A 27183-nucleotide genomic window follows, 5' to 3' on the forward strand; every position below is an offset into this window, starting at 1 on the left:
GAGAAGGAAGAGGGAGAAGGGTGGAGAAGCAGTTGGTCGCTTCTCCTGTGTGCCCTGACTAGGAATTGAACCCAGGACTTCCACACACCGGGCCAATGCTCTACTGCTGAGCCAACCAGCCAGAGCCTCTTAATTTCTTTAAGACTCTCACTTTAAAACAGGAAGGAAAAAATACAGCCACATGTTAGATGCTCACAGCCCTCAGGAAAGGCAGCATGGGATACAATGACATTCAGTTCATTTAGGGGTTTTTTTGCCACTGCCTACCTAACCTTTCTGTCGTGGGACTTTCTCACCCCCCACCAGTTTCCCTGAACTCCTCTCCTGTATGCTTAACCTACACGTGTGGTTTATCCCTGATTTGTTCTCCATTTGCTCTGTGACAGCAGAAGGCCACCCAGAGAGAATGAGGATGAAGAGACACCTGGGTCCACCTGCCACCTGCTCTCTGAGATCCAACCCCAGAGGAGGCGGCGCCGGAGGAAACACCACGTGGCCTGATGTGTTTCCAGGCCCCACTCTGGACCTACAGAACCGGAATCCCTGGGACGATTCCTGATGTCTGCACTACAGAACAAACTCTCGATGGTTCTGAAGCTGACAGTCGGAAACCGTCCGGTCGAATGACCGTTTCTCTAACAGTGAGTCTCCGTCAAGGCAACTGCTCTGTCTGTCTTCATGTGGCTAAGAACTGGCTGAATTAGCACCCAAACCTCTGTTTCTGGGCTTAGGCTCAGCGCTCTCTGAGCTCTCGCAGTTCTGAGCTGCTCTGCGTAGGGCTGCGGGAACCTGGGCCCCCGTGCCCGTCACTGCTGCCACTGGGTCCGTCCAGGAAGAGAGCGCGTCAGGAGGAAACACACCGCGAACGCGCGGGAGCCAACCACCTACCTTATTGAAGAGACAGTTGAAATCCACGTGGACGCACTCTCCAGTGAAGGAGTCGAAGAGGATGTTCTCGCCGTGGCGGTCCCCGAGGCCCAGGATGTAGCCCACCATGGACATGACCGCGGTGGAGCGGCAGTAGGCAGACCTGCTGCTGTACCTGAGAAACACGGGGCCCTCAGCAAACCGGGGAACAGGCACTGAGAACAATTCTAAGAGCTCCGGCCGTGACAGCGTACTGTAACCGTGGAAACGTACCATGAGGTCGGGTCAGGGAACGTCCTCAGGAACCACTCGTGGAACACGGGCGGGTGCCTGGGCAGGAGGAACTCCTGGAACACCTTGAGCTTCTCGGACAAGGCGGCCGACTTGGGCAGCATGCACTGGCGAAGCTCCTTGCCCGTCATGTAGACGCCTGCAAGGACAGCGGGCACCTGTCACTCAGGCCGGGGAGGAGCGGGCGTTCGCTGCTGTTATTGTTAGTACAGGACAGGACACGTCTACTCTTATTCAAATTGTTATTCAGAAGCAAGAGTGGATAATTCTCTACACAGAGGAAAGTTTATCTTGTTGGTTATAATTGACGTCAACTAAAACCAATGTTGTGGAATCAGATAACACCAAAAACAGCACTCAGAATAAACCCAACGCGAACAGTGCCTCTTGTAAAAATCGTCAAGTTGCCACAGCCCTCGTTAAAATTACAGCGATCGGCCCTGGCCAGTTGGCTCAGTGGTAGAGCGTCGGCCTGGCGTGCGGGGGACCCAGGTTCGATTCCCGGCCAGGGCACATAGGAGAAGCGTCCATTTGCTTCTCCACCCCCCTCCCCTTCCTCTCTGTCTCTCTCTTCCCCTCCGCAGCCAAGGCTCCATTGGAGCAAAGATGGCCCGGGCGCTGGGGATGGCTCCTTGGCCTCTGCCCCAGGCGCTAGAGTGGCTCTGGTCGCGGCAGAGCGACCCCCCGGAGGGGCAGAGCATCGCCCCCTGGTGGGCAGAGCGTCGCCCCTGGTGGGCGTGCCGGGTGGATCCCGGTCGGGCGCATGCGGGAGTCTGTCTGACTGTCTCTCCCCATTTCCAGCTTCAAAAAAAAAAAAAGAAAGAAAAAAAAAAATTACAGCGATCTCTCTGTCAGTCAGTGCGTGGTACAGGGCCACCCTAACCACTGCTACAGAACGCACTGCGCTGCTCTGCCAGTCTGCCCTGGGCGAAGGCCGGCTGAGCCTACCAGGGCCCCAGTGCAGCTGCTTCTCAACCTCACCCCGCACAAGGCAAACCGCCCGGGAGGCGGCCCTTCCTTCTGCTGCATAAAAGATACAAAGAATCCCGTATGTACTCATCATCCAGATTTTCTCATTGTTCATCTTTTCTATGACAGTCATCTAAACCAGAAACTCAATATTGCCCTGACATTATTGCTGAGCCACAGCAGAGGACTGGTGTGACTCCAGCTGATCACACCCCATTCAGATCCACCTGGTTTAATGCTTTTATACCGAAGGCACAGCTAAAAGCTTCGTGGACAAATTTGCGATTTGAGGTTCTTAAGAGTCAAATGTTACATAGTTTAATTGTGTGTTCATGGTAAAGTGGAAAATATATACATTTTTAAATCCAAAAGCGCTAAGTAAAACTTCCACAGTACTTCATGCTTCTGAATAAAACAGTCAGCAGCAAGTTCTCTGAAACCAGATGCAAATATGCTTGGACTGCCCCTCTTCAACCAGCACCCTCGCTGTGTGACCGTGGGTAAATGGCTCAACCTCTGCCGCTCTTCATGAAGAAGGAATAATGAATAAAATAATGGACACTGGTGTTTTTCAACCGCCGTTCCACAGACTGGTCCACCAGAAATTTCCTGCTAGGCTGCAGAAGAGTTCATCACCCTGATGTTGTAAAAGGGTTACAGACACAGTGATCTTACTCGAATTCACTTATGCTCAAGGCAATTTCTGCCTTAGCAGTCCCCAAAATAATTCTCCTATTTTCATGGGTCCCCAAGTGTAAAGAGGTTGAAAACCACCGATGTACATAACATGCTCAGCACAAAACCCATAATATAGTCAATTATCAATACTGCTTAATGCTGTGAGTTGAAATGTATTACGCAGAAAAATATGCTCAAATCCTAACCCCTGGTTCCTGTGAACGATCAACGTGACCTTATTTGGAAATAGGGTCTAAAAATAGAGTCTCTGTCCATGGGATCAGGTTAAGATGAAGTCACCAGGGTGGGCCCCAAATGCATGGTGACCAGTGTCCCTCCGGGAAGAGACAGTGGCAGGGGGCTGTCCGGGGTCGGCGCTGCAGCCGTCAGCCGGAACCTGCCATGGAGACCAGCAGGAGGGCTTTGGAAGACGCCGGCCCTCAGAGGGCTCCGGCCCTGCGGGCACCGTGATTCTGGACGCAGGCCTCCAGAACTGTGACAGGACACTGTAGCCAGGCTGCAGCACTGTGTTACAAAGGCCCTGGAAAACTGATAGACTCATTTTCTACTTCACTCAAACAATATGTTTACTTTTAATGTGTGTATCGCATGCATTTTAAAAACAGTTTACAAATAATTTCAGACTTACAAGAAACTGCATAAAAGATACAAAGATCCTGTATATATTCATCATCCAGATTTTCTCATTGTTCATCTTTTCTATAACAGACAGTCATCTAAACCAGAAACTCAATATGCTGTGACATTTTTTTAAAATTTATTTTAACAGAGACAGAGAGAGAGTCAGAGAGGGATAGACAAGGACAGACAGACAGGAACGGAGAGATGAGAAGCATCAATCATTAGTTTTTCGTTGCGCATTGTGACACCTCAGTTTGTTCATTGATTGCTTTCTCGTATGTGCTTTGACCGCGGGCCTTCAGCAGACCGAGTAACCCCTTGCTTGAGCCAGCGACCTTGGGTCCAAGCTGGTGAGCTTTTGCTCAAATCAGATGAGCCCACGCTCAAGCTGGAGACCTCAGAGTCTCGAACCTGGGTCCTGCGCATCCCAGTCCGATGCTCTATCCACTGCGCCACCGCCCGGTCAGGCTGCTGTGACATTATTAACGAACCTTCAGACCACCAGATCTCACCACCTGCCCTACAACAGCCTTTTCTGGATCGGGGCCCAATCCAGGGTCCTATTTTGCGTTCGGTTGTTACATCTCCTCCCTGTGCTCAAATCTGGGAGATTTCTATCTTTGTCTTTCTTTACATTATCATTTTTAAAGGATTCTGAGCAGTTATATTTTTGTTTTCTCACTGTGAAGTTATTATTCTTTCCTGTTGTAATTAATAAACTGTCTTAGGGGATAAACTCTTGAGATTCTGTAAATAATCTGTTTCTGTCACACTTTAATTTCAGGATCCACCAAGATTCACTGTCTGCAACAAATATCACTATGGTGTTTGCGAATTGATGACTTCCTCTTTCCATCATTTCGTTCACATTGAGTCACCTCAGTTCTACTGTAGGAAGAACTGGTCGTAATTCCCGATTTCTTGTTATTCAAATATGTGTTTACACTAGTGTGGGTCTGTTTATTTTACCCGGGGTTATAACCCAACCCTACCATTACCTAGTTTGGTGCTCATACTGTCCCAGGGTCGACCAGTGGGAGGCTCTCTTCTGATCTACCCTTCCCTTTCTTCTTCTTTCTCAGGACAGAAAAACTAGCTCCAATACAGTTAACTATCTGCTGATTCCAGTGTCCACGTAAAGCAGTTCCAGAATTGCTAACCAATAACTCTGTGAAAAACATATATTCATATACATTTTTGCCAGCTACCTCAACCCTTTTGGAATGAAGATAAAAGAAATTAAAATATAAGGAAGGAAGGAAAGAAAACATTTAGAACTTCTGTCTACAGAATCTGATTTGAACAGAAATTTTATCATGGCTTACATCAAAAAAATACTCAAAGCCCTGGCTGGTTTGCTCAGTGGTAGAGCGTCGGCCTGGCGTGCAGGAGTCCCGAGTTCGATTCCCGGCCAGGGCACACAGGAGAAGCATCCATCTGCTTCTCCACCCCTCCCCCTCCCCTTCCTTTCTGTCTTTCTCTTCCCCTCCCTCAGCCAAGGCTCCATTGGAGCAAAGTTGGCCTGGGCGCTGAGGATGGCTCTATGGCCTCTGCCTCAGGTGCTAGAATGGCTCTGGTCGCAACAGAGCTATGCCCCAGATGTGCAGAGCATCGCCCCCTGGTGGGCATGCCGGGTGGATCCCGGTCGGGCGCATGCAGGAGTCTGTTTGCCTCCCCGTTTCCAACTTCAGAAAAATACAAAAAAAAAAAAAAAAAATCCTCAATGACATATGTTAATAACAATCATACCCACAGTATACGTTAGCAGTCATTATACGTATATTATATAAATATATTCATATTGCAGAAATGAATTCGGCACCTTTTTCCTTATACAGTTTGGTGAGAATAGGTCTCAAGCCAGCCGTGTTGTTGACCCATTCGATGATCCCACACTCATCGTTCAACGGGATCACCGCGTATGTTCGGATATGAAGTTCTCGTCGACGAGATTCAGCATCTTTTCTTAAGCACTATTAAAAAAACACAGATAAACTTAAAAAGTTAAAAATTTCTAAACATCATATCAAATATAGCTCAAGAGTGACCATGTCATAGCAAAAGAAGGTTAATAAAAGTTTACCATGTGGTGTACATGAATATTTCTTCAGAATGACAGGCCAGGAAACTACCTGGACAGTATCCTTAATCTCTTTCCAAATCATTAAAAATGATTTGGGTAAGTCTTTCTTTTTAATTTTATACCAAATGTGACAACAATATATCATACATACAAAAAATATCATAGTTGCGTATTGTACTTAACAATGACAAAATACTTTTGCTTTTATTGCTTCCAAAATGTTATTGAAACATTAAAGGCACAGAGAAGGCTGTTTAATTTTAATTATCTCACAAATGCACAAACAAAAGAATGTGAGTTTTCTGATATCCCCTAGATTTATTTCTTATTCTTGCAGTTTAATATTACACCTTCATTTGAAAAATCCTCTCATAAGAAAGCTTTCCACATCTCATCTGATTAATCCTGAAATAGATTAGGTTAAGGATGAAGCACATTTTGCTTAATTCTGGAACTGTATGAAATAAACTAAGAATGCATATCTATAATGATAACCTGTCCAATTCAAAGGTACTATCACTGACCAAAAACACTGTCAGCTCTAGAAACAAGCAGATACATAAATGTCAGTATGTAGCAAAGCCGTAAGGCATTAGAATCACCAGTAAAGACCAGTGTGCGGCCTCCTAGACCAACATGGAGAACCTCCCACTTTGCTCACTCAGGCTACGTTATTTGACCATGGGCAAGTGGAGCAATAGTGATGAAAGAAGGTAACCACTAACAAGGCTGATTAAGATCAATATGTATCCAGAGCCAGGCCACTTGATAGTCAGAAAGCTGTGGGACAAACATACGGATAGCTGAATAGTAAATTAAGTGACCAATTTACCAAACAACATTTTAAAATAAATACTATTCCTTCCCTTCATACCGCTTTTGAAATGGGTTTTTAAGTACGGCATTAGTTTTTAACTTACTTTTGATTAAACTAAACACAAATCCTAACTGGCTTGTTTAAAAAGTGAACTCATCTGGTACTGTATCTTTTTCTGCTCAGAAGAGGTCCCAGTGAAGTGTCGGACAGCGTGGGGAGCCTGGCCAGGGCGTAGAGGAAAGAGGTGAGGTTTCATCCTTCTGCAAGCATGGGTTACTTTTACCAACAGAAAAACAGATTCTGTACATTCTTTAAGACCTGGCTACAGAATAATTCAAAATATCTAAGACCAGATATTCTTAACCCTTTAATGAGACTTTTCATAAAATTTATGAGAAAGAAATTAAGTACTTCAATAAAACAAAAAACCCCACTAATGATCACCTTTAAACAGCGTGTTGTTAAAAATACAAATGGATATTTTCTTTCTAGCACGAAACATAAAACATAAATAAATCTGATGTAAAAAAGTACACTACAGATAACTGGAACATGAAGAGGGAAATATTTTCCCTCGTTAATACACCCTATACGTTTTCTCAAGGCTGTTCCCGAGCGCACACACAGCTGCGCACACCGGGCTCACAGCCAAAGGGGGCGGCTCCCCAGGCATGCGCTGAGGGGAACGGGTCACAGCATGTGGCACCCCCGTACGTGTGTACCTATTCAGCCTGCTGGAAGACACTCGGACACAGACTGTAACAGGGACGGACCTTGGAGACACAACGCCCCGTGGAACAAGCCAGTGGAAAGGGAAGAGCCGGTGTGACTGCGCGACCTGAGGCCCAGAGCAGTAAAACGCGGAGACAGAGAGTGGAGTGGTGGGTGCCAAGGCGGGGGAGGGGCCAGGGGTGACTGTGTAGTGGACCCAGAGTGTCAGTTTGGGAAGATGAAGGCTTCCTGGAGAGACGATGGTGGTGACGGTTGTACAATAATATGAATGTACTTATTGCCACTGAACTGAACTGGACACTTAAAAATGGTTAAGATGGTCAATTTTATGTTACCTATATTTTATCCTAGTTTTAAAAATTAATTGAAAATGGAATGAAAGGAACTGCATTTCATTCCCCCCCTTTCTTTTTTTTTTTGAGAGAGAGGCAGGAAGGGGGAGAGATAAGCATCGACCAGTAGTTGCTTTCACTGTAGTTGTGCACTGAGCTTCTCGCCATGCCTTGACCAGGGACATGCCAGCGTCCCCTGGCTCAAGCCAGCGACCCTGGGCTTTTCATGCCCATGACCTCTGGGCCCCAGCTTGCGAGCTTTGGATCCTATGAGCGGTCCCCTGCTCAAGCCAGCGACCCTGGGCTTTTCATGCCCATGACCTCTGGGCCCCAGCTTGCGAGCTTTGGATCCTATGAGCGGTCCCCTGCTCAAGCCAGCGACCCTGGGCTTTTCATGCCCATGACCTCTGGGCCCCAGCTTGCGAGCTTTGGACCCTATGAACGGTCTCCTGCTCAAGCCGGTGAGCCGCGCTCAGAGCCAGCCACCTCAGGGTTTCACACGGGGGACCTTGGCGTCCCGGGTGGACGCTCTATCCGCCGCGCCACCATCGGTCAAGCCTTCCTTCTTTCTAAGAGGGACCTGTTGGCGCTCTGAGAACCTGCACCACATCGACAGTCGTGACGGTCATTCTGAATAAGAGCGCGCCCTCTGCCCACCTTGTTGATCAGGGAGTTGAACTCCATGAGCCGGCAGTCCTTCCGCAGGTCGTCCTTGGGCTTGCACATCATGATGTAGCCCTTCCCGTCCGAGCCCTGCAGCGAGAGCTTCTTGGGCTTCTGCAGAGAAGCCAGAATCTCCACCTGAAAGACGACGCGGTGCATCAGGACCAGTCTGTTTCTAACTTCTGCATGTATTATAAACATTGTGATACGACATCATAATAAGGAGAATCATCCGCATTATGCAGAAAACCTATCCTTTAATTTCTTTTATCTTACTGATGACCCACGAAAAGGACGGGGCGCGTGGTGGGAGACACACACTCACGCGTTAGGAATGACGGTGAAGCACAAGGCCCTTTATCTCATCAGCAGTGTGAGGTCATGCACATCCACATTAGCCAGCCCCTGAAGCAGTCACAATGTTTATAATCTTTTTGAAATATTCTTAGGACCTTTCTTCAGAGCCTGAGACACTGTTTTTAAATGTTTTTAATGGTAAGAAATGTTTACCTATGGAAAGTCACTTGATTTTTGAAAGAAGAAACTCCTGAAAAATCAAGTGACCCAATGAGGTGAGGAAAATTGCTTAATAACGTTAACAACAAAGTGTGACTGTAAGCGATAACGTTGCACTGTGTGATTTAATCATGGGCTCTGACACAGTTACGCAACTGTTCTGAGTCACAGAAGTATTGGAGTAAATACAGTTTTCAAAAGTATTTCCTCAGAAGTGCTGTTAGCACCATTTCTTTAAAAGTCAGTCACAATCATACTCCAATCAAAGAGTCAAGCTCTTTCTAGCTGAACTTCACTTCCTTCCAAAACACAAACAAAAGGTGGTATTTTTTTCTTTCTGTTCTCCATATATAACGAAAAAAAAAGTATGGAAAAACCAAATTGTATAAAAGGTAAAGATTATAGTTGATCCCAACACAGACACCAGCCTGTGAAAATCTAAAGACTCGGTTAACGTGGGATTTTTGTCACTGGTTTTTGTCTCACCAGTGTAAGCATTTTTCTTTTCTGAATTACAAATCACTTTTCCTTCGCAAATAGACTTCATTTAGCCTCTGAGAAAAACGCTTTTAAACTTCAGCTGAAAAGGTTCTCGTTACGAAATTTAAAAAAACAGAGTCATGCTTCTGTAAAACTGAAGTTTACCGTGTCATCAAAGCCCGCGATGTAAGCCCAGTGCCCGGGGAAGGGGTCGTGGCTGGCGTGGGCGCCCGGGACCGAGGGCAGCGTGGGGATCATGACGGACTGCAGCGGGATGAGGATCTCGCTGAACGTGGCCTCGCCCACCAGCTTCTTCAGCGCTTTGAAATGCGTGCTCATGCTCAGTGTGGAGCTGCCTCCGTCCACCTGCGGGGAAGGGGGGCAGGCTCGACATTCTCTGTTCACCCTGAATTCTAGAACCCTCAGTGCTGCCCCAAATATGCTCTCATTTCTGCAGTATCTCAATGACAGCGGCTCCACAGCCTGTAGTTTTCTAAGTCACTTCTACACCTCGTCTCATTTTAACTTCTTGGTATTCTTCTGCCAAATCAATGAGAATACCCACATCACAGGACTGTAAGTGTCTAAATGAGAAACCGGAGTCTCGTTTCACCACAGAAATAATTATGTATCTGATTATGATACTCAATATAAAGTATATGTACTGTATACTCCCTTTAGAAATCTAAAAAGTTCTAAATTTCTAAATGTAGCGGGCCACAAAGGTTTCAGATAAAGAATTAGGAACTTGTACAGATTCCAGTGTTCAATATGTCTTGGCCATTACCACAACAGTTTTTGACAATGTCCAGTGCCTCAGAAACCAGAGTATTCAAGCTGGTTAAAACAAAACCAGATTACTCTCTCAAGATGTGAGCTGTGGAGGGAAGGCGAGACGGGGGCAGTCTGTGTCTTCTCACCTAGCAACAGCCAGCGGTGACGGTGTGCAGAGAGACAGAGCTGTCCACCTCACCGGGCCTCCCCTCCTCGTAACGAGCCTTGCCCACTCTGCCTCTCCCACACCCTCCTCAGAGCTTTTCCCCCTCGGATCCCTTACGTAGACGAGTGGGTCACTCCCGTGAGCACTTCCTCACTCTAGTCTCAGTTTACGGAATAAAGGAGTGGTCACAGTGAGAGCCACCGCCTGCGACTTTCCTACGAGACTGAGCTCGAGACAGGAGAGTGCGTCTTAGTCATCTCGGTCTCCCTCAGCCCAGGGCCTGCGTCCTGGCAGGAAAGCGATGCGCACGGCCAGGATGAAGGCCACAGCCCGGCCCTCCTCCTCCCTCTCGTGACTGCAGCTTAGGGCACACGCCTTCAGAGTTTAAAGATTCGACAGAACACACCCTTGGAGACATTTTAACCCCATGCTTTACCCACGGCTTCCTTCACAGCCTCACGTAACCTTGTTCTTAATAAATATGGGTCATTTACTCTAAATTCACATGAAGAACTTTTAGAAATTTAGAAGCTATGTGAGAGGGACATATATTAGTGATTTTTAAAACCACTTTATTAAGATAAACCGCACACATTTAAAGTATACAATTTGATGATGTCCGGTATCTGTGCAAACCGATATATGTTAGAATTTTAACCTAGTTAATCCAAGGAAAGAAAACCAGCTAAAATCCTATGGAAGTTTTATATAAAATTACCCAACACTGGTCTACAAGGTCGTAAGATTTGTGAAAATACCGGTTTATTGCACAGTTCCAGAAGCTTATCTGTTAGGCGAGTTGCATCTCCAATAAACTTTTCCAAGGACTTTTTCATCTGAATCGCTTTATTCAGGATCTCCTTGCATCTGTTCACACGCATGGGATAAGACGACTGTCATAAAAAAAAAGTTAAATGAAGTTTTATACAAGATTTTAAAAAGATAAAACTTTGAACAAAAATCAACCTCAAAAGTATTCATGATGAGAGTTTATACAGAGACAAGATTTCCGACAGTATCCAGAGTCATAGACACTCCTCTCCTCTGACCTAATACATTACCTCCTTAGGGATCTACCCTGAAGATACATTCCCTTCTTAGGGATCTACCCTGAAGATACATTCCCTTCTTAGGGATCTACCCTGAAGAAGTAACCAGAAATGAGAATAAATACAGATGATTCCAAATGTGTTACAATAGCAAAAAACAGTAATAAACCTTAATGATAATCAACAATTAAAATATAGATGGCTAACTACTATAAAGTTTTATAGGATTATTAATATTGTGTCTTCAAAGGGTATTTAATAACATAGAAATATGTATGATAACAATCTTAAGTGAAAAAATATAAAATTACATAGCAATGCAATCCAAATTAAGGCCAAAATATGCATAGAAAATACATAAATATACATAAAACATGAATGAATAGTGAATATTTTATATCTCTGTGTATTTTTGCTTGTCTCTAAAATATTTATTAAACAAACATATTTACCAAGTTGTAAAGTTCCATTAATAATGGCCCTGGCCGGTTGGCTCAGCGGTAAAGCGTCGCGTGCGGAGGACCCGGGTTCGATTCCCGGCCAGGGCACACAGGAGAAGCACCCATTTGCTTCTCCACCCCTCTGCCGCGCCTTCCTCTCTGTCTCTCTCTCTTCCCCTCCCGCAGCCAAGGCTCCTTTGGAGCAAAGATGGCCCGGGCACTGGGGATGGCTCCTTGGCCTCTGCCCCAGGCGCTAGAATGGCTCTGGTCACAACATGGCGACGCCCAAGATGGGAGCATAGCCCCCTGGTGGACAGAGCGTCGCCCCCTGGTGGGCGTGCCAGGTGGATCCCGGTCGGGCGCATACAGGAGTCTGTCTGACTGTCTCTCCCTGTTTCCTGCTTCAGAAAAATGCAAAAAAAAAAAATAATGCAACTAATTTTTTCTAGTATTAACAGTTCAGGTAGTTTGGGCCCTGGCTGGTTGGCTCAGCAGTAGAGCGTTAGCCCGGCATGTGGATATCCCGGGTTCGATTCCCAGCCAGGGCACACAGGAGAAGCGCCCATCTCCTTCTCCACTCCTCCCCCTCTCCTTCCTCTCTGTCTCTCTCTTCCCCTCCCGCAGCCAAGGCTACACTGAAGCCAAGATGGCCCAGGCGCTGAGGATGGCTCCATGGCCTCCACCTCAGGTGCTAGAATGGCTCCGGTTGCAACAGAGCAACACCCCAGATGGGCAGAGCATGGCCCCCTGGTAGGCACGCCGGGTGGATCCCGGTTGGGTGCATGCGGGAGTCTGTCCCTGCCTCCTCCTCTAATCACTAAAAAATTAAATATTAAAAAAAAAAAAAGTTCAAGTACTTTGGATGAAAACACTTGAAATGGGTTGCCATTTTATACCAAGCACTAAAAATGTACATACCTTATAAAAGAAAAAGCATGTTGAATTCTTTGGTCCTAAACTAACTAGTCGCTTCATTTGCTATGGCAAATGTTTCCAAATGGAAACACGACACATGTATCATGTCCTTCTTTTCTAAGTATCTGAAATGTGTGTTTCACTGCCAACCTGACAGGAGGGAGGAGCCCCGGCCCCCGCACCCTGGCACCGAGCCGTCAGTGCCGCCGGGCCTGACACGTCACCTTCGACACAGCTGTCATCATCCACATGGCCTGCTGGGGATAGGCCAGGAACACTTTGGCGACCATCTCTGTCAGGACCACAAAGACCTCGTCGTGCGAGTGGCAGATGCGGGAGATGAGCTGCGAGAAGGCGGTCAGGAACTGGTATGGGGCCAGGTGGCCCGTGTGCTCCAGGATGACCTTGTTGATCTTGGCTAGATCGTTCCGCATCTGGACGCGGTCAGAGCGGCCAGCTGCAAGGAAAATCAAAGGTAAAAAAATGTTAAAAATTAAAAAGAATAAAATAGCGTATCAGTTCATCTCACAGAAGTTTTGTTTTAGAAACGGCTTTACGATGTGTAGTAATGCCCTCTGTCCACAGCTCTGCTTTCCACCTTTTCGGTTCATCTCCATTTTATAAAATGTACGAAGGGTTTCTGGCAGTCAAGGACTGTCTAAAAATACTAAGTGGAAAGTTCCAGAAATAGGCAGTCCTAAGTTCTAAGTCACATGCCATGCTGGGTAGCGTGGTGACATCTGCCACCCGGCCTGTCCTCCCTGGGACACGAGTCTTCACACTGCACACACTGGCCACTCAGTGGCCCTCTCAGCTGTCGGGTCGACCAGGGTGGCATCACTGTGCTTGTGTTCAAGTCGCCCTTATTTACTTAATGACAGCCCCCAAGCACAAGAGTCATGACACTGGCAGTTCAGACACGCCGTAGAGTGCCCAAGAAGCCACAGAGAGCTTCGGTTAAGCGAAAGGGTGCAAGTTCTCCACAACACGGAAAGAAAACAATTGCACGCTGAGGTGGCTACAGTCTGTATACACTAAGACAGGGGTCCCCAAACTATGGCCCGCGGGCCGACAGCCTTTTACCCAGCCCCCGTCGCACTTACGGGGATTCAGCTGGTTCCCTGATTCATTTCAATTGTAAGCGCTCTGGCGCTTACAATTGAAATAATGCGCTCTCTTTCCTGTATTGCGCTCAGCGCTCACTGTCCTACCTAGATGATCACGTCGCGACATTGTAGCGCGCGACGTGCGTATCTAGGCCTAAAAGACTGAAGACCGAGGCGCCGGGTCCACAGCGCGGCAGCGGCTGCTGCAGTAGGTAAGTATATTTTTTATTTATTTTTTAATTGGATTTTAAAAATGGACCTACATTGTGGGCAGAGACCTGAACCTACATGGGAGGCAGAGACCTGGATCTACATGAGGGGCAGAGACCTAGATCTACATGAGGGGGCAGAGACCTGGACCTATATGGGGACAGAGGGCATGGACCTACATGAGGGGCAAAGGGCATGGACCTACATAGGAGGCAGAGACCTGGACCTATATGGGGACAGAGGGCATGGACCTATACAAGAGGCAGAGGGCATGGACCTACATGAGGGGCAGAGGGCATGGACCTACATGGGAGGCAGAGACCTGGATCTACATGAAGGCAGAGACCTGGACCTACATGGGGGGCAGAGGGCACGGACCTACATTGTGGGCAGAAACCTGGACCTACATGGGAGGCAGAGGCCTGGACCTACATGAAGGGCAGAGAGCATGGGACCTATATGGAGGGGCAGAGAGCATATATATATATATATAGGTATTTAACTATTATCAATTTGGAATCCCGAGGAAACAATGACGTCAAGAAAGAGAAAAATTGACTCAGAGTGTAGGATATTCAAAGAACAGTGAATGATTCTGTTTCATGCAGAATCATATGATTACTTTTTCATGCAGTACAAGGAAAGAGCTATGTGTTTTATATGTCAGAATATAGTGTCTGTGTTCAAAGAGTATAATTTGCATTGACACTATCAAACTCAACATAAAGATAAATATGATTGTTTGGTTGGAGATGTGAGAAAAGATAAAATATTAAAACTGAAAAATTCATTGTCAACTCAGCGAAATACTTTTGTGAAGCAGAAGCAGCTAAATATTTCATCACTGCAAGCAAGTTTTCAAGTTGCCAAGCTAATAGCATGTGCTGGCAGACCATTCATGGAGGGAGAATTTGTTAAAGAGTGCCTTCTTTCTGTTGCCAAAGAGATGTGTCCAGAAAAGGCAGACTTATTTAGTACAGTTAGTCTTTCAGGACCTACAATAACACGAAGGATTGAAGAAATGGGGGACAATTTGCATCAGCATTTGCAAAACTCTGCGAGAAAACTTTCTTATTTTTCCTTGGCACTCGAGAGCAATGATGGTCGTGATTCTGCACAACTTCTAATTTTTATTCGTGGGATGAATGACAATTTTGAAGTCACAGAAGAGCTTGCTGCACTGCAAAGCATCAAAGGAACAACTACAGGAGAGGATATCTGTGAAAAGGTGTCCCAAACTGTGAAGGATTTGGAGCTGGACTGGGCTAAACTATCCAGTGTGACAACTGATGGTGCGCCTAGTATGGTGGGGCCTAAGAAAGGAGTAATCGCTCGCATTAACCTAGAGATGGACAAACTTAACCATTCTCATCCAATAGCCATACACTGCCTCATCCACCAACAAGTGTTATGTAGTAAATCACTGAAGTAGGACTCTGTTATGAAAATTGTGGTACGTTGTGTTAACTTCATTAGAACTAATGCACTAAACCACAGGCAATTTCAGGAATTTCTGTCTGAGCTAAATGTGGCCTATGAAGATGTTCTGTACCACACCGAAGTCCGTTGGCTGAGTCAAGGGAGAGTTTTGAGACATTTCTATGACTTACTTCCACAGATCACAGCTTTTATGCTTTCAAAAAACAAAGAAGTACCAGAGCTCAATGATGCAGAATGGAAATGGCACCTCGCCTTTCTGACAGATGTAACAGAGCTACTCAACAGTTTCAATGTGCAACTTCAAGGAAAAGGGAAGCTCATCTGTGATATGCAGTCACATGTAAAAGCATTTGAAGTAAAATTAGGCCTCCTTATTAAACAAGTGAAGGAGGAAAATTTCTGCCATCTCCCCTTAACTCAAAATCTGTTAGCGGAAAAACCCTTGATTGCATTCCCAAAAGAAGTATGTGTGGATTCACTGGAAAAGTTGCAAAAGGAGTTCCAATTTAGATTTAAAGAGCTTCATCTCCATGAACAGGACATTCAGCTTTTCTGTAACCCATTTTCTATTGACACTGAAAATGTGGATTCAATTTACCAAATGGAACTGGCTGAACTGCAGAATTGTGACTCTCTGAAAGACGCATTCAAGTCAAACAACTTGCCTAATTTCTATGCCTCTCTCTCATCAGAGACATATCCTAATATCAGGAACCATGCCCTTAAAATGTCAACAATTTTTGGCAGCACTTATGTCTGCGAACAGACATTTTCTAGGATGAAAAATTTTAAATGTCCAACCCAATCTAGACTAACTGATGAACACTTGCATCATTTGTTGCAGCTAGCAGTGACAAATATGGAACCGGACACTGACTATCTGATTAGCCAAAAGCAAACCCATAGTTCCCATTGAAATGTTGGTAAGTTTGTTGATTAAAATTTACTTGTTCTTTATTTTAAATATTGTATTTGTTCCTGTTTTGTTTTTTTACTTTAAAATAAGATGTGTCCGGTGTGCATAGAGATTTTCATAGTTTTTTTAGTCCGGCCCTCCAACGGTCTGAGGGCCAGTGAACTGGCCTCCTATGTAAAAAGTTTGGGGACCCCTGCTCTAAGAGGACTCTTTGATCTGTGAGGTTGCGAAGAACAGTAAAGAGGTTCCTGCTAGTTTTGCTACCGTGCCTGAGGCTGCAGAAGGACTCCACATGTGAGGAGTGCTCAGTGAGTCTGGTGAAAGACAGCCACATGTGAGGAGTGCCCAGTGAGTCTGGTGAAAGACAGCCACATGTGAGGAGTGCTCAGTGAGTCTGCAGAAGGACTCCACATGTGAGGAGTGCCCAGTGAGTCTGGTGAAAGACAGGAACATGTGAGGAGTGCTCAGTGAGTCTGCAGAAGGACTCCACATGTGAGGAGTGCTCAGTGAGTCTGCAGAAGGACTCCACATGTGAGGAGTGCTCAGTGAGTCTGCAGAAGGACTCCACATGTGAGGAGTGCCCAGTGAGTCTGCAGAAGGACTCCACATGTGAGGAGTGCTCAGTGAGTCTGCAGAAGGACTCCACATGTGAGGAGTGCTCAGTGAGTCTGGTGAAAGACAGCCACATGTGTGGAGTGCCCAGTGAGTCTGGTGAAAGACAGCCACATGTGAGGAGTGCTCAGTGAGTCTGCAGAAGGACTCCACATGTGAGGAGTGCCCAGTGAGTCTGGTGAAAGACAGGAACATGTGAGGAGTGCTCAGTGAGTCTGCAGAAGGACTCCACATGTGAGGAGTGCCCAGTGAGTCTGGTGAAAGACAGGAACATGTGAGGAGTGCTCAGTGAGTCTGCAGAAGGACTCCACATGTGAGGAGTGCTCAGTGAGTCTGCAGAAGGACTCCACATGTGAGGAGTGCTCAGTGAGTCTGGTGAAAGACAGCCACATGTGAGGAGTGCTCAGTGAGTCTGCAGAAGGACTCCACATGTGAGGAGTGCCCAGTGAGTCTGGTGAAAGACAGCCACATGTGAGGAGTGCTCAGTGAGTCTGCAGAAGGACTCCACATGTGAGGAGTGCTCAGTGAGGCTGCAGAAGGACTCCACATGTGAGGAGTGCTCAGTGAGTCTGGTGAAAGACAGGAACATGTGAGGAGTGCTCAGTGAGTCTGCAGAAGGACTCCACATGTGAGGAGTGCCCAGTGAGGCTGCAGAAGGACTCCACATGTGAGGAGTGCTCAGTGAGTCTGCAGAAGGACTCCACATGTGAGGAGTGCCCAGTGAGTCTGGTGAAAGACAGGAACATGTGAGGAGTGCTCAGTGAGTCTGCAGAAGGACTCCACATGTGAGGAGTGCTCAGTGAGTCTGGTGAAAGACAGCCACATGTGAGGAGTGCCCAGTGAGTCTGGTGAAAGACAGCCACATGTGAGGAGTGCTCAGTGAGTCTGGTGAAAGACAGCCACATGTGAGGAGTGCCCAGTGAGTCTGCAGAAGGACTCCACATGTGAGGAGTGCCCAGTGAGTCTGGTGAAAGACAGCCACATGTGAGGAGTGCTCAGTGAGTCTGCAGAAGGACTCCACATGTGAGGAGTGCCCAGTGAGTCTGGTGAAAGACAGCCACATGTGAGGAGTGCTCAGTGAGTCTGGTGAAAGACAGGAACAGAAGACCTGCCGGGATGGAGAGCAACGAGCTGCCCGGCGAGTACTGAGCCCGTGAAGACTTCAGCAAAGGACGCCCAGAATGAGTGATGCCACGCCACTCACTAACTGCGGGGCGGTCACAGGGTCCGGAGCAGGTGACCCTGAACAGCACAGACCCCTGGCCAGCAGCCTGCGGGAGCCAAGTGGGGTCTGTGACCCGTGGTGTCGGGCACCCCCGGGCCTGGGGGAGGGGGCTGCTGCACATTCCTCAGGTACAGAATCGGATCACGTGCCCGTTGGTGAAAAGAAGTTTTCTCTGCCCAAACAGGAACAGACATTTAGGAGCCACTGAAAAATTCCAGGGCCATTAGTTGTCACTAGAAACAAACAGAACAAGCCCTGGCCGGTTGGCTCAGTGGTAGAGCGTCGGCCCAGCGTGTGGAAGTCCCAGGTTCAATTCCCGGCCAGGGCACACAGGAGAAGGGCCCATCTGCTTCTCCACCCCTCCCCCTCTCCTTCCTCTCTGTCTCTCTCTTCCCCTCCCGCAGCCAAGGCTCCATTGGAGCAAAGTTAGCCCGGGTGCTCAGGATGGCTCTGTGGCCTCCGCCTCAGGTGCTAGAATGGCTCTGGTTGCGACAGAGCAACGCCCCAGATGGGCAGAGCGTCGCCCCCTGGTGGGCATGCCGGGTGGATCCCGGTAGGGCGCATGCGGGAGTCTGTCTGACTGCCTCCCCATTTCCAACTTCAGAAAAATACAAAAACAAACAAACAAACATACAAACAGAACAAGCCACAACCCATTGTACTTTTTATGGTAAGTTATTTGGCTTAAACTAGTATTTTCAGTGTCAGCTTCATCAGGGAATCAGAAGAGTTTCCACTGCAGGCTCTGAACAGCAACTACTTAAAAATCTACATTTAAGTATTTTAAAATCAAAACAAAACAGACACAGGCTCATGGGTACAGACAACAGACAGGTGGCTGTCAGAGGGGAGGGGAGGGGAGAAGAGGGAGAAACTCAGTTATGAAATGAGCGATCCTGGGGATGGAGGTTACAGCACAGGGAAGACAGCTGACAGTGTGGTGATTCTGCGCAGTGGCGGTGGCATCGGATTCACGCGCTGGTCCCTCTGCCAGGCGTGTGAAAGTTGAATAACCGTGTGGGACGCATGAGGCTAACAGAATATTGTTCGTTAACTGTATTTTAATTTTAAAAGTCTATGTTTAGTCTTTCTTCTTTTTAACATTCAGTTTCTTGTTCACACATATAAAATATTTTTTTAAATTTCTCAATTACAGCTTTTTCTGAACTTATAAAATCTTAATTATCAAAATCATTCCTAGGTTTTAGTAAGTTAAACTGTCAAGCCAAATCTGACTTTGTACAAACACCGTAATTCTTCTTGGTTCCTTAAAATGTTACGTACAAAATCATACCTTTCTCCCATTCATACGCCTTGGCACCGAAGTCCAGCCAGAGGGACAGCATGCGGGGCATCGACTGGTATATGAACTGGTTTCCAAACCGCAGGGACCTGCAGTCACAGAGGGGATGCCTGACACAGTGTCCCTTGTTTATGTTAGATAATAACATGTTAGGATTACACCTGACACAGTGTCCCTTGTTTATGTTAGATAGTAACATGTTAGGATTACACCTGACACAGTGTCTCTTGTTTATGTTAGATAATAACATGTTAGGATTTACATCTGACACAGTGTCCCTTGTTTATGTTAGATAACATGTTAGGATTTACACCTGACATAGTGTCCCTTGCTTTTGTTAGATAACATGTTAGGATTACACCTGACACAATGTCCTTTGCTTATGTTAGATAGTAACATGTTAGGATTACACATGACACAGTGTCCCTTGTTTATGTTAGACAGTAACATGTTAGGATTATACGTGACACAGTGTCCCTTGTTTATGTTAGATAGTAACATGTTAGGATTTACATCTGACACAATGTCCTTTGCTTATGTTAGATAATAACGTTAGGATTACACGTGACACAGTGTCCCTTGCTTATGTTAGATAGTAACATGTTAGGATTACACCTGACACAGTGTCCCTTGCTTATGTTAGATAGTAACATGTTAGGATTACACATGACACAGTGTCCCTTGTTTATGTTAGACAGTAACATGTTAGGATTACACGTGACACAGTGTCCCTTGTTTATGTTAGATAGTAACATGTTAGGATTACACGTGACACAGTGTCCCTTGCTTATGTTAGATAGTAACATGTTAGGATTACACGTGACACAGTGTCCCTTGTTTATGTTAGATAGTAACATGTTAGGATTTAAACCACCTCTTGAGTTACAGAGAGCCTGACAGAAGCTGTGGTGTCAGCACTTCCCATGGTACAGGTCGTCTTGGCCTCCTCCCCGCCCTCCCTCACTGCTCTCCTCACCGAGCCCTACACCGCAGTGCCTCAAGGAACCGCAGGACGGCCTCCTGAGAGCCCGTCCGCCCGCACTGCTCCCACACTGCTCTGTGCCTTCTGCTGCGTTCCTCGGCCGGAAGCCCCGGTCAGCCCTGTCACTCACTTTTGGGAAACTATAACTCAGTCTACCTGATTCTACCTTCCTTCCCTTCGATAAATTCTGGACTAACATCCCTGAAGTTCTAGTTTAATCATGCTCTCCCCCCTGTGCAAAAACAGGAATTAACCACCTATATTATTAAGACCACGTAAATGACTCTGCCTAGGATTAAAACAGACACAATCTTGCTTCTTTACAACTTTCCAACCTCAGCCTCCTCCTGCGCACCCGCATACCTCTTCCATGAGGTCAGACTTCATCTCCTTCCTTTCCACAAACCACTCTGACCCTGGTTCTCTGCCAGACCTGTGAAAAGCTAGCCACACCATCCCCTTGACTTGAAGGCCTCACACCCCATCTTCTTCCCGAGGCCGACCTGACCCGCAGCAGAGCAGGGCAGGGCGGAAAGGGAGACCTTACAGACCAGGAAGCCAGGGCCGGAGTTTTGGCTTCAGATTTGCCCAAAACTCATGACTTCTGGGCTCGTTTGCTTTGCTTCTGGTATCTTGTAATACCAGAGAGACATTTATACCATTTTTTTTTATTCCTGATCACACATTCTATTATGGACCATTATTTAAATGTTCCGTGTGCCTCAGGGTCCCTCCATCAAACTGGCCTGTCGTTCCCGGAGGGCAAATACTAAGGCTTAATTAGTAGTGACAGTAATCCAACCACTCAGAGGATAAATCGATCTGGACAGCTGAGTGTACTCCTTTGATTTTTCCATTGATTTGAGAAAGAGACAGGAAGGGGGAAAGAGACAGAAAAAGAGAGCGAGCATGGAGGGGAGGGAGGAAGAGGAAGGGGGGGAGGAAGATGCATCAAGCTTCACTTAGTTCTTTCATTCCTGTTGTGCGCTCACTGACCGCTTCTCATGCCCAGACCCGGGGTTGGCATTTTATTGACCGAGCCACCCAGGCAGGGCCCTGAGTGTACTCCTTTAAGCAACCAAATGTTTTATTTTATCTATGAATAAAATATGCTCTAAAATAGCCTTATTTTCTTCAACTACACTTACAAATATCTCCCACTATACCTAACAATGTTATACACATTAACGACTCAGAAGAACTCAGTCTTAGAAGAAATGTATTATTAAATAAACCCTGTACACAATGTACATGGTCTATACTAACGCTCAAGAGCAAACGAAAGCTACTGGTCACTGTAGAAAAGGAAAATAATATCCTCTGTTTACGCTTCCATTTCAAACCACCAATAAGCAAGAAATTCTGCCTCGATAACAAGCAATGATAATCAAATAAATAAAACTGGTTTAGATTTTATAAAACTTGAATTCCATCTTGGGAAGAAAGGTTTGGCTAAAATCTTACAATCCTACAATCACAGATAAACATATATTGCTTTAATTCCTGAAAATATTAAACTGAGAAGTCAACATACCTAATAATAGGCAACTTTAAATAGATTTATTGCTCTGAAGTGAGTTACCCTTTAGTATAAAGCAATAACACGCATAATAAAATAACTGGAATGTCATTATTACCTCTTAATAATTTGTGATCCTGTAAACAGTAGGCACGAGATAATACAGCATTTACTGTAACATACAAAATTAAGTTGTATTTCACCTGTCACCTAGTTTAAGACATAAACTCTTTCTATAAACCTGATATCAAAACCATTCTCTTCTATACAGGGTGAGGCTAATGCAGGTTTACAGCTGTGAGCATGCAAAACAGAGTTTATTCTATTTTTGTTATTATTTTCCATATGAACACCTGTAAACCAACTTTTGCCACACCCCATCCCCTACTTCTTAGTAACATGGGCTGGAGGGAAAGACTCCACAGGCAATGAAATACAACCATTCAACACACACGAATTAGGGTCTTCTGGAATTCCAAGGCGGTACACTCGGGATGAAGTCTGAAATGAGGGCACTTAATTTCATTGTATCTACTAGGGCTATTGAATTAAAAAAAAAAAAAGTACGCATGCTTACCTCCATTAAAATAGTTATTTTTTAAAGGGAAGAAAAAATATAAAGAGATTATTAATATCTCATCTGAGGTGTTAGGCTGAATCAGCGGCAAAGCAGAAAACATCCTGAGTATGCCGAGATCTGTGACAACAGTCCACTATCAGCAGTCACCCTGACACGTCTGATCAGCGGACGCCAGTCCCACACGCACCTCCCGAAGTGAAGGACGATGTACCGGATGAGGTCGCCCTGCTTTTCCATCTTGTTGTCTGTGACCATGGGCATCAGCTTGTCGTAGTACTTGGCGAGGTAGAAGTGCCCATCTTCCCACTCGGGCAGGAACAAGGTCACATCCTGGAAGAGAGCACAGGGCAGCACCTCAGACGGCCCGCACTGGGCTGGGGAGAGCAGGGACCCACAGCGGAGGCCCCATGGGGACAGCACCTCAGAGAGCCCGCACTGGGCTGGGGGGAGCATGGACAGGCACTGAGACCCACAGCGGAGGCCCCATGGGGACAGCACCTCAGACAGCCCGCACTGGGCTGGGGGGAGCAGGGACCCACAGCGGAGGCCCCATGGGGACAGCACCTCAGAGAGCCCGCACTGGGCTGGGGGGAGCATGGACAGGCACTGAGACCCACAGCGGAGGCCCCATGGGGACAGCACCTCAGAGAGCCCGCACTGGGCTGGGGGGAGCATGGACAGGCACTGAGACCCACAGCGGAGGCCCCATGGGGACAGCACCTCAGAGAGCCCGCACTGGGCTGGGGGGAGCAGGGACAGGCACTGAGACCCACAGCGGAGGCCCCATGGGGACAGCACCTCAGAGAGCCCGCACTGGGCTGGGGGGAGCAGGGACAGGCACTGAGACCCACAGCGGAGGCCCCATGGGGACAGCACCTCAGAGAGCCCGCACTGGGCTGGGGGGAGCAGGGACAGGCACTGAGACCCACAGCGGAGGCCCCATGGGGACAGCACCTCAGACAGCCCGCACTGGGCTGGGGGGAGCAGGGACAGGCACTGAGACCCACAGCGGAGGCCCCATGGGGACAGCACCTCAGAGAGCCCGCACTGGGCTGGGGGGAGCAGGGACAGGCACTGAGACCCACAGCGGAGGCCCCATGGGGACAGCACCTCAGACGGCCCGCACTGGGCTGGGGGAGCATGGACAGGCACTGAGACCCACAGCGGAGGCCCCATGGGGACAGCACCTCAGAGAGCCCGCACTGGGCTGGGGGGAGCAGGGACAGGCACTGAGACCCACAGCGGAGGCCCCATGGGGACAGCACCTCAGAGAGCCCGCACTGGGCTGGGGGGAGCAGGGACAGGCACTGAGACCCACAGCGGAGGCCCCATGGGGACAGCACCTCAGACGGCCCGCACTGGGCTGGGGGAGCATGGACAGGCACTGAGACCCACAGCGGAGGCCCCATGGGGACAGCACCTCAGACGGCCCGCACTGGGCTGGGGGAGCATGGACAGGCACTGAGACCCACAGCGGAGGCCCCATGGGGGAGGGCCAAGTCTGCCAGACTCTTCCAGTGGACAAGAACAGCGACTTTCTTACAAACATTTCCTCAGGATGGCCAGTCGGCACCTGCCACTGTCCGCTGGTCTACTTTATAATTTGCTACATAGGAAAAGAAAACTCCATTACACTGCGACTCTGTCTGATACATCAAAGTAATTTCCATTAGTCTTTTCTGCCTCTGTGTGTGTGTACATTTTTACTATTAAAAAAAAATCAAAGGAAGCAGAGATAATATCAAACTTCTGAAAAGGATAGGACTTTAAAAACATAAAAAGGTCGTTTTGGAATGATCATAAGCCCGGACCGGATAGCTGTTGGCTGGAGCATCGTCCTGAAGCAGAGGTTGCCGGGTTCATCCCCGGTCAGGGCACAGACAGAAATGGATTGATGTTCCTGTCTCTCTGTTCCCCATGCCCCTTACTCTCTGACTGAAATCAATACATTTAAAAAAATTTTCTTTAGTTTTCTGTATTTTTCTTATTGATTTTCATGAGTTCTTACAGTATTCTGGACCTGAGCCTTTATCACTGATGTAATGCAAACCTCGTCATCTACGGCTCGTCCTACATTCTTCTGTGCTTCCGGCCGACGCTCCAACCCACCGAGCTACCTGGCCAGGGCTGCCTCTACACTCTTCCCAGTATCTTTTCTTTTTTTTTTAAGATTTTATTTATTCATTTTAGAGAAGAGGGGAGAGAGAGGAGGGAGAGGAGCAGGAAGCATCAACTCCCATATGTGCCTTGACTGGGCAAGCCCAGGGTTTCGAAACCAGCGACCTCAGCATTCCAAGTCGACACTTGATCCCACTGCGCCACCACAGGTCAGGCCCCAGTATCTTTGATAACCAGAAATTCATCATGTGAAGCTAGTGAAATGTATCAAGTGTTTCTTTTACAGTTAGGGTTTTGATCTGTTGAAGAAGTCCTAACTTTTTCAAACCGCTAGGTGTGAAGATAAGCTCCTGTATTATGTATATTTTGGGACCTTTGTTATTACCTTTATTATTTGGTGTTGCACACTTAGCTCTACCACTTACCTGTGACGTTTGTTTTTGTTATGGTGTAAAGAGGAGACCGGGTCTGACCTCTTTTCTCTGTAAGGACCCAGACGACACACCACCGACCTCTTTTCCCTGTAAGGACCCGGACGACACAGCACCCTTCACTGAGAAGACGACGCCCAGGGCTCCCGGCACCCCCGGAGGCCCCTCCCTGGGCCCCGTCCTGGTGCTCTCGTCTAACCTCACGGGAGCACACTCAGCTCGATTACGACAGCTCTGTGGCGTCCTGATGCCCAGGCCGGTCGGCCTCAGTCTGCCCTTCCAGGTCAGTTTACCTGTCAGTTTACTCTCTCTCTCCGGCTGTGTCCCGACAGACTGACACGCGTGATTCACGTGAACGGGTCTGTCTGCCCCCCCACATGCTGTTCTCTGTCTCATCCCCGCCGGTGACCCTTCCTCAGTCGCTGTTTCCAGCGGGCCTCAGTTTCCAGTTGTGCACATCCCCCTGACGCCTCCTCAGTCGGACCCCGGGGCCTCCCAGGCACCTACAACTTCCTGTGTTTTATTTCTCTTTCTCAGCTTATCTGCCACACACATTCCAGCCACTGGCTCTTACTTTATTACTTCCCGTCTTCTACAGTCTTTGTTTTTTTATTTTTTATTTCCTTTTCTAATTCTCTCAGGTGGACACTTAGCCTCATTAAGACTCACTGGGACTACATTTTCTTGTACTACATGCAAATAACATTTTAAATTCGCTTTGAGAATGGCTTGAGGTCGCCAGTTTGAGCGCAGGCTCATCTGGTTTGAGCAAAAGCTCACCAGCTTGAACCCAGGGTCGCTGGCTCCAGCATGGGGTTGCTCGGTCTGCTGAAGGCCCACGGTCAAGGCACATATGAGAAAGCAATCAGTGAACAACTAGGATGTTGCAACGTGCAATGGAAAACTAATGATTGATGCTTCTCATCTCTCTCTGTTCCTGTCTGTCTGTCCCTGTCTATCCCTCTCTCTGACTCACTCCCTGTCTCTGTAAAAAATAAATAAAATTTTTTTAAAAATCTTAAAAAAAAAAAAAAAAGAGAGTGAGTGTCACATGAAGCTGCATGACGCATCTACTTGCCTTATACTTTTTCATAACGGCGTTGCTCTCAAAGTTGGCTGTTTCCTCCATGAACCGGCCCACGAGCAGCATGGCTCGACCGTGGATCAGCATGCTCTTACTCTCAGCTGGAGTCTTATTTTCAGGAAAACATAATTCAACACCCTTTTGAAGAACAATTAGTGCCTGGTGAACATCACCCTGAAAGAAAAAAAAGACCAACAGCAAACCTTTTACTTTAAGAACATATTTCCATCTTCTGAGAAACAAATAAAATCATTAAGATGTCAAGTTCAGGATAGTGAATGTATAAACCCATCTGAATTTCACGTTCAGCTCATATTTCTACTCTATAAAGTAAAATCCCAAAAGGGAAGTGTGTCTTCATTCCATGTAGAAATTATATTCATTTACTCATTCATGTTATTGTCAATCAAAGGCAGGAAACTGAAGATGTACCTGTATGTCTGGGGATAAAAATGAATAAATCAATCAAAATCTCTGATTTGAAGAGCTCACAGTCAAATGAGGAAACAGCCTTTTATATAAGACAACACACTGTGCCAAGAGCTATAACAGAGCAACTCACAGGGGCACTGTGGGGGCAAAGAGAGAGGGCGCTGTCCCCCAAATGCACCTGAGAAGACAAGAAAGTGGGGGAGAGTGGCAGCCAGGAAAGGTTATGAAATGAGGAACGCCTGAACTAGGTCTTAAAGAATGAGTGTCAACTGTCCTGGCAGAGAATTCAGTGAACAACATTCTTGGTAGAAAGAAAAAAAAAAATTTCATTGGGAAAGACAAGTAGTCGGTTTTAGCTTCAAGGGTCTGTGAGGGTGGCCAAGAAAACGGAAGAGACAGACTGGAGGTCCGGGACCCTGTGGACTGCTCCGCGCTCAGACGCACCCCGAAAGGCACAGGCACGCTGTGCGGGACTTGAATCAGTGTGTGTGACTCTGGGGAGCCCCGCAGTCTGCAGCACTGTGCTCAGAGAACAGCTGAGAAGCCAGAGGGCTAGTGACATTGTTCCGCCTACGAATGGCAGGAATCAAAGCAGCAGAGACGATGAAGAGGGAGAGAATGCTGAAGACACTTCTAAAGGAGATTCCGTCTCCAGCCGGATGCGGAGAGGGCGGGAGCGTGAGAGATCCTGCCTTGGGTGAGAGAAGGCAGCGGCGTCCTTCCCAGAATAAAGGGAATTTGGGAGGAGAAACGGGCATTGAGGACTGGATGATAAACTGCATTTTCAAATTACTGTGTTTCAGGTATTGTA

The 27183-nt window shown here is 47.2% G+C and overlaps 1 protein-coding gene and 1 long non-coding RNA gene across 3 annotated transcripts in view; one reads left to right on the top strand and one right to left on the bottom strand.

The window, feature by feature from the left end:
• Nucleotides 1–27183, top strand: part of LOC136379798 (uncharacterized) — a 555021-nt gene that overhangs the window by 327439 nt on the left and 200399 nt on the right. The window lies entirely within an intron of this gene.
• ATR (ATR serine/threonine kinase) overlaps nt 1–27183 on the bottom strand; it is a 113882-nt gene that overhangs the window by 8814 nt on the left and 77885 nt on the right. For both annotated transcript variants that reach the window (XM_066347347.1, XM_066347344.1), the window contains exons 35-44: nt 25935–26114; nt 22495–22637; nt 19218–19315; nt 12639–12871; nt 10769–10903; nt 9236–9436; nt 8069–8212; nt 5270–5420; nt 1141–1297; nt 889–1042 (exon numbers count right to left, since the gene is read on the bottom strand). In XM_066347347.1, the coding sequence (XP_066203444.1) occupies nt 889–1042; nt 1141–1297; nt 5270–5420; nt 8069–8212; nt 9236–9436; nt 10769–10903; nt 12639–12871; nt 19218–19315; nt 22495–22637; nt 25935–26114 (1596 nt within the window). The remainder of the gene's footprint in view (nt 1–888; nt 1043–1140; nt 1298–5269; nt 5421–8068; nt 8213–9235; nt 9437–10768; nt 10904–12638; nt 12872–19217; nt 19316–22494; nt 22638–25934; nt 26115–27183) is intronic.

This window comes from Saccopteryx leptura, chromosome 8, assembly GCF_036850995.1.
Source record: "Saccopteryx leptura isolate mSacLep1 chromosome 8, mSacLep1_pri_phased_curated, whole genome shotgun sequence".
NCBI lineage: Eukaryota > Metazoa > Chordata > Mammalia > Chiroptera > Emballonuridae > Saccopteryx > Saccopteryx leptura.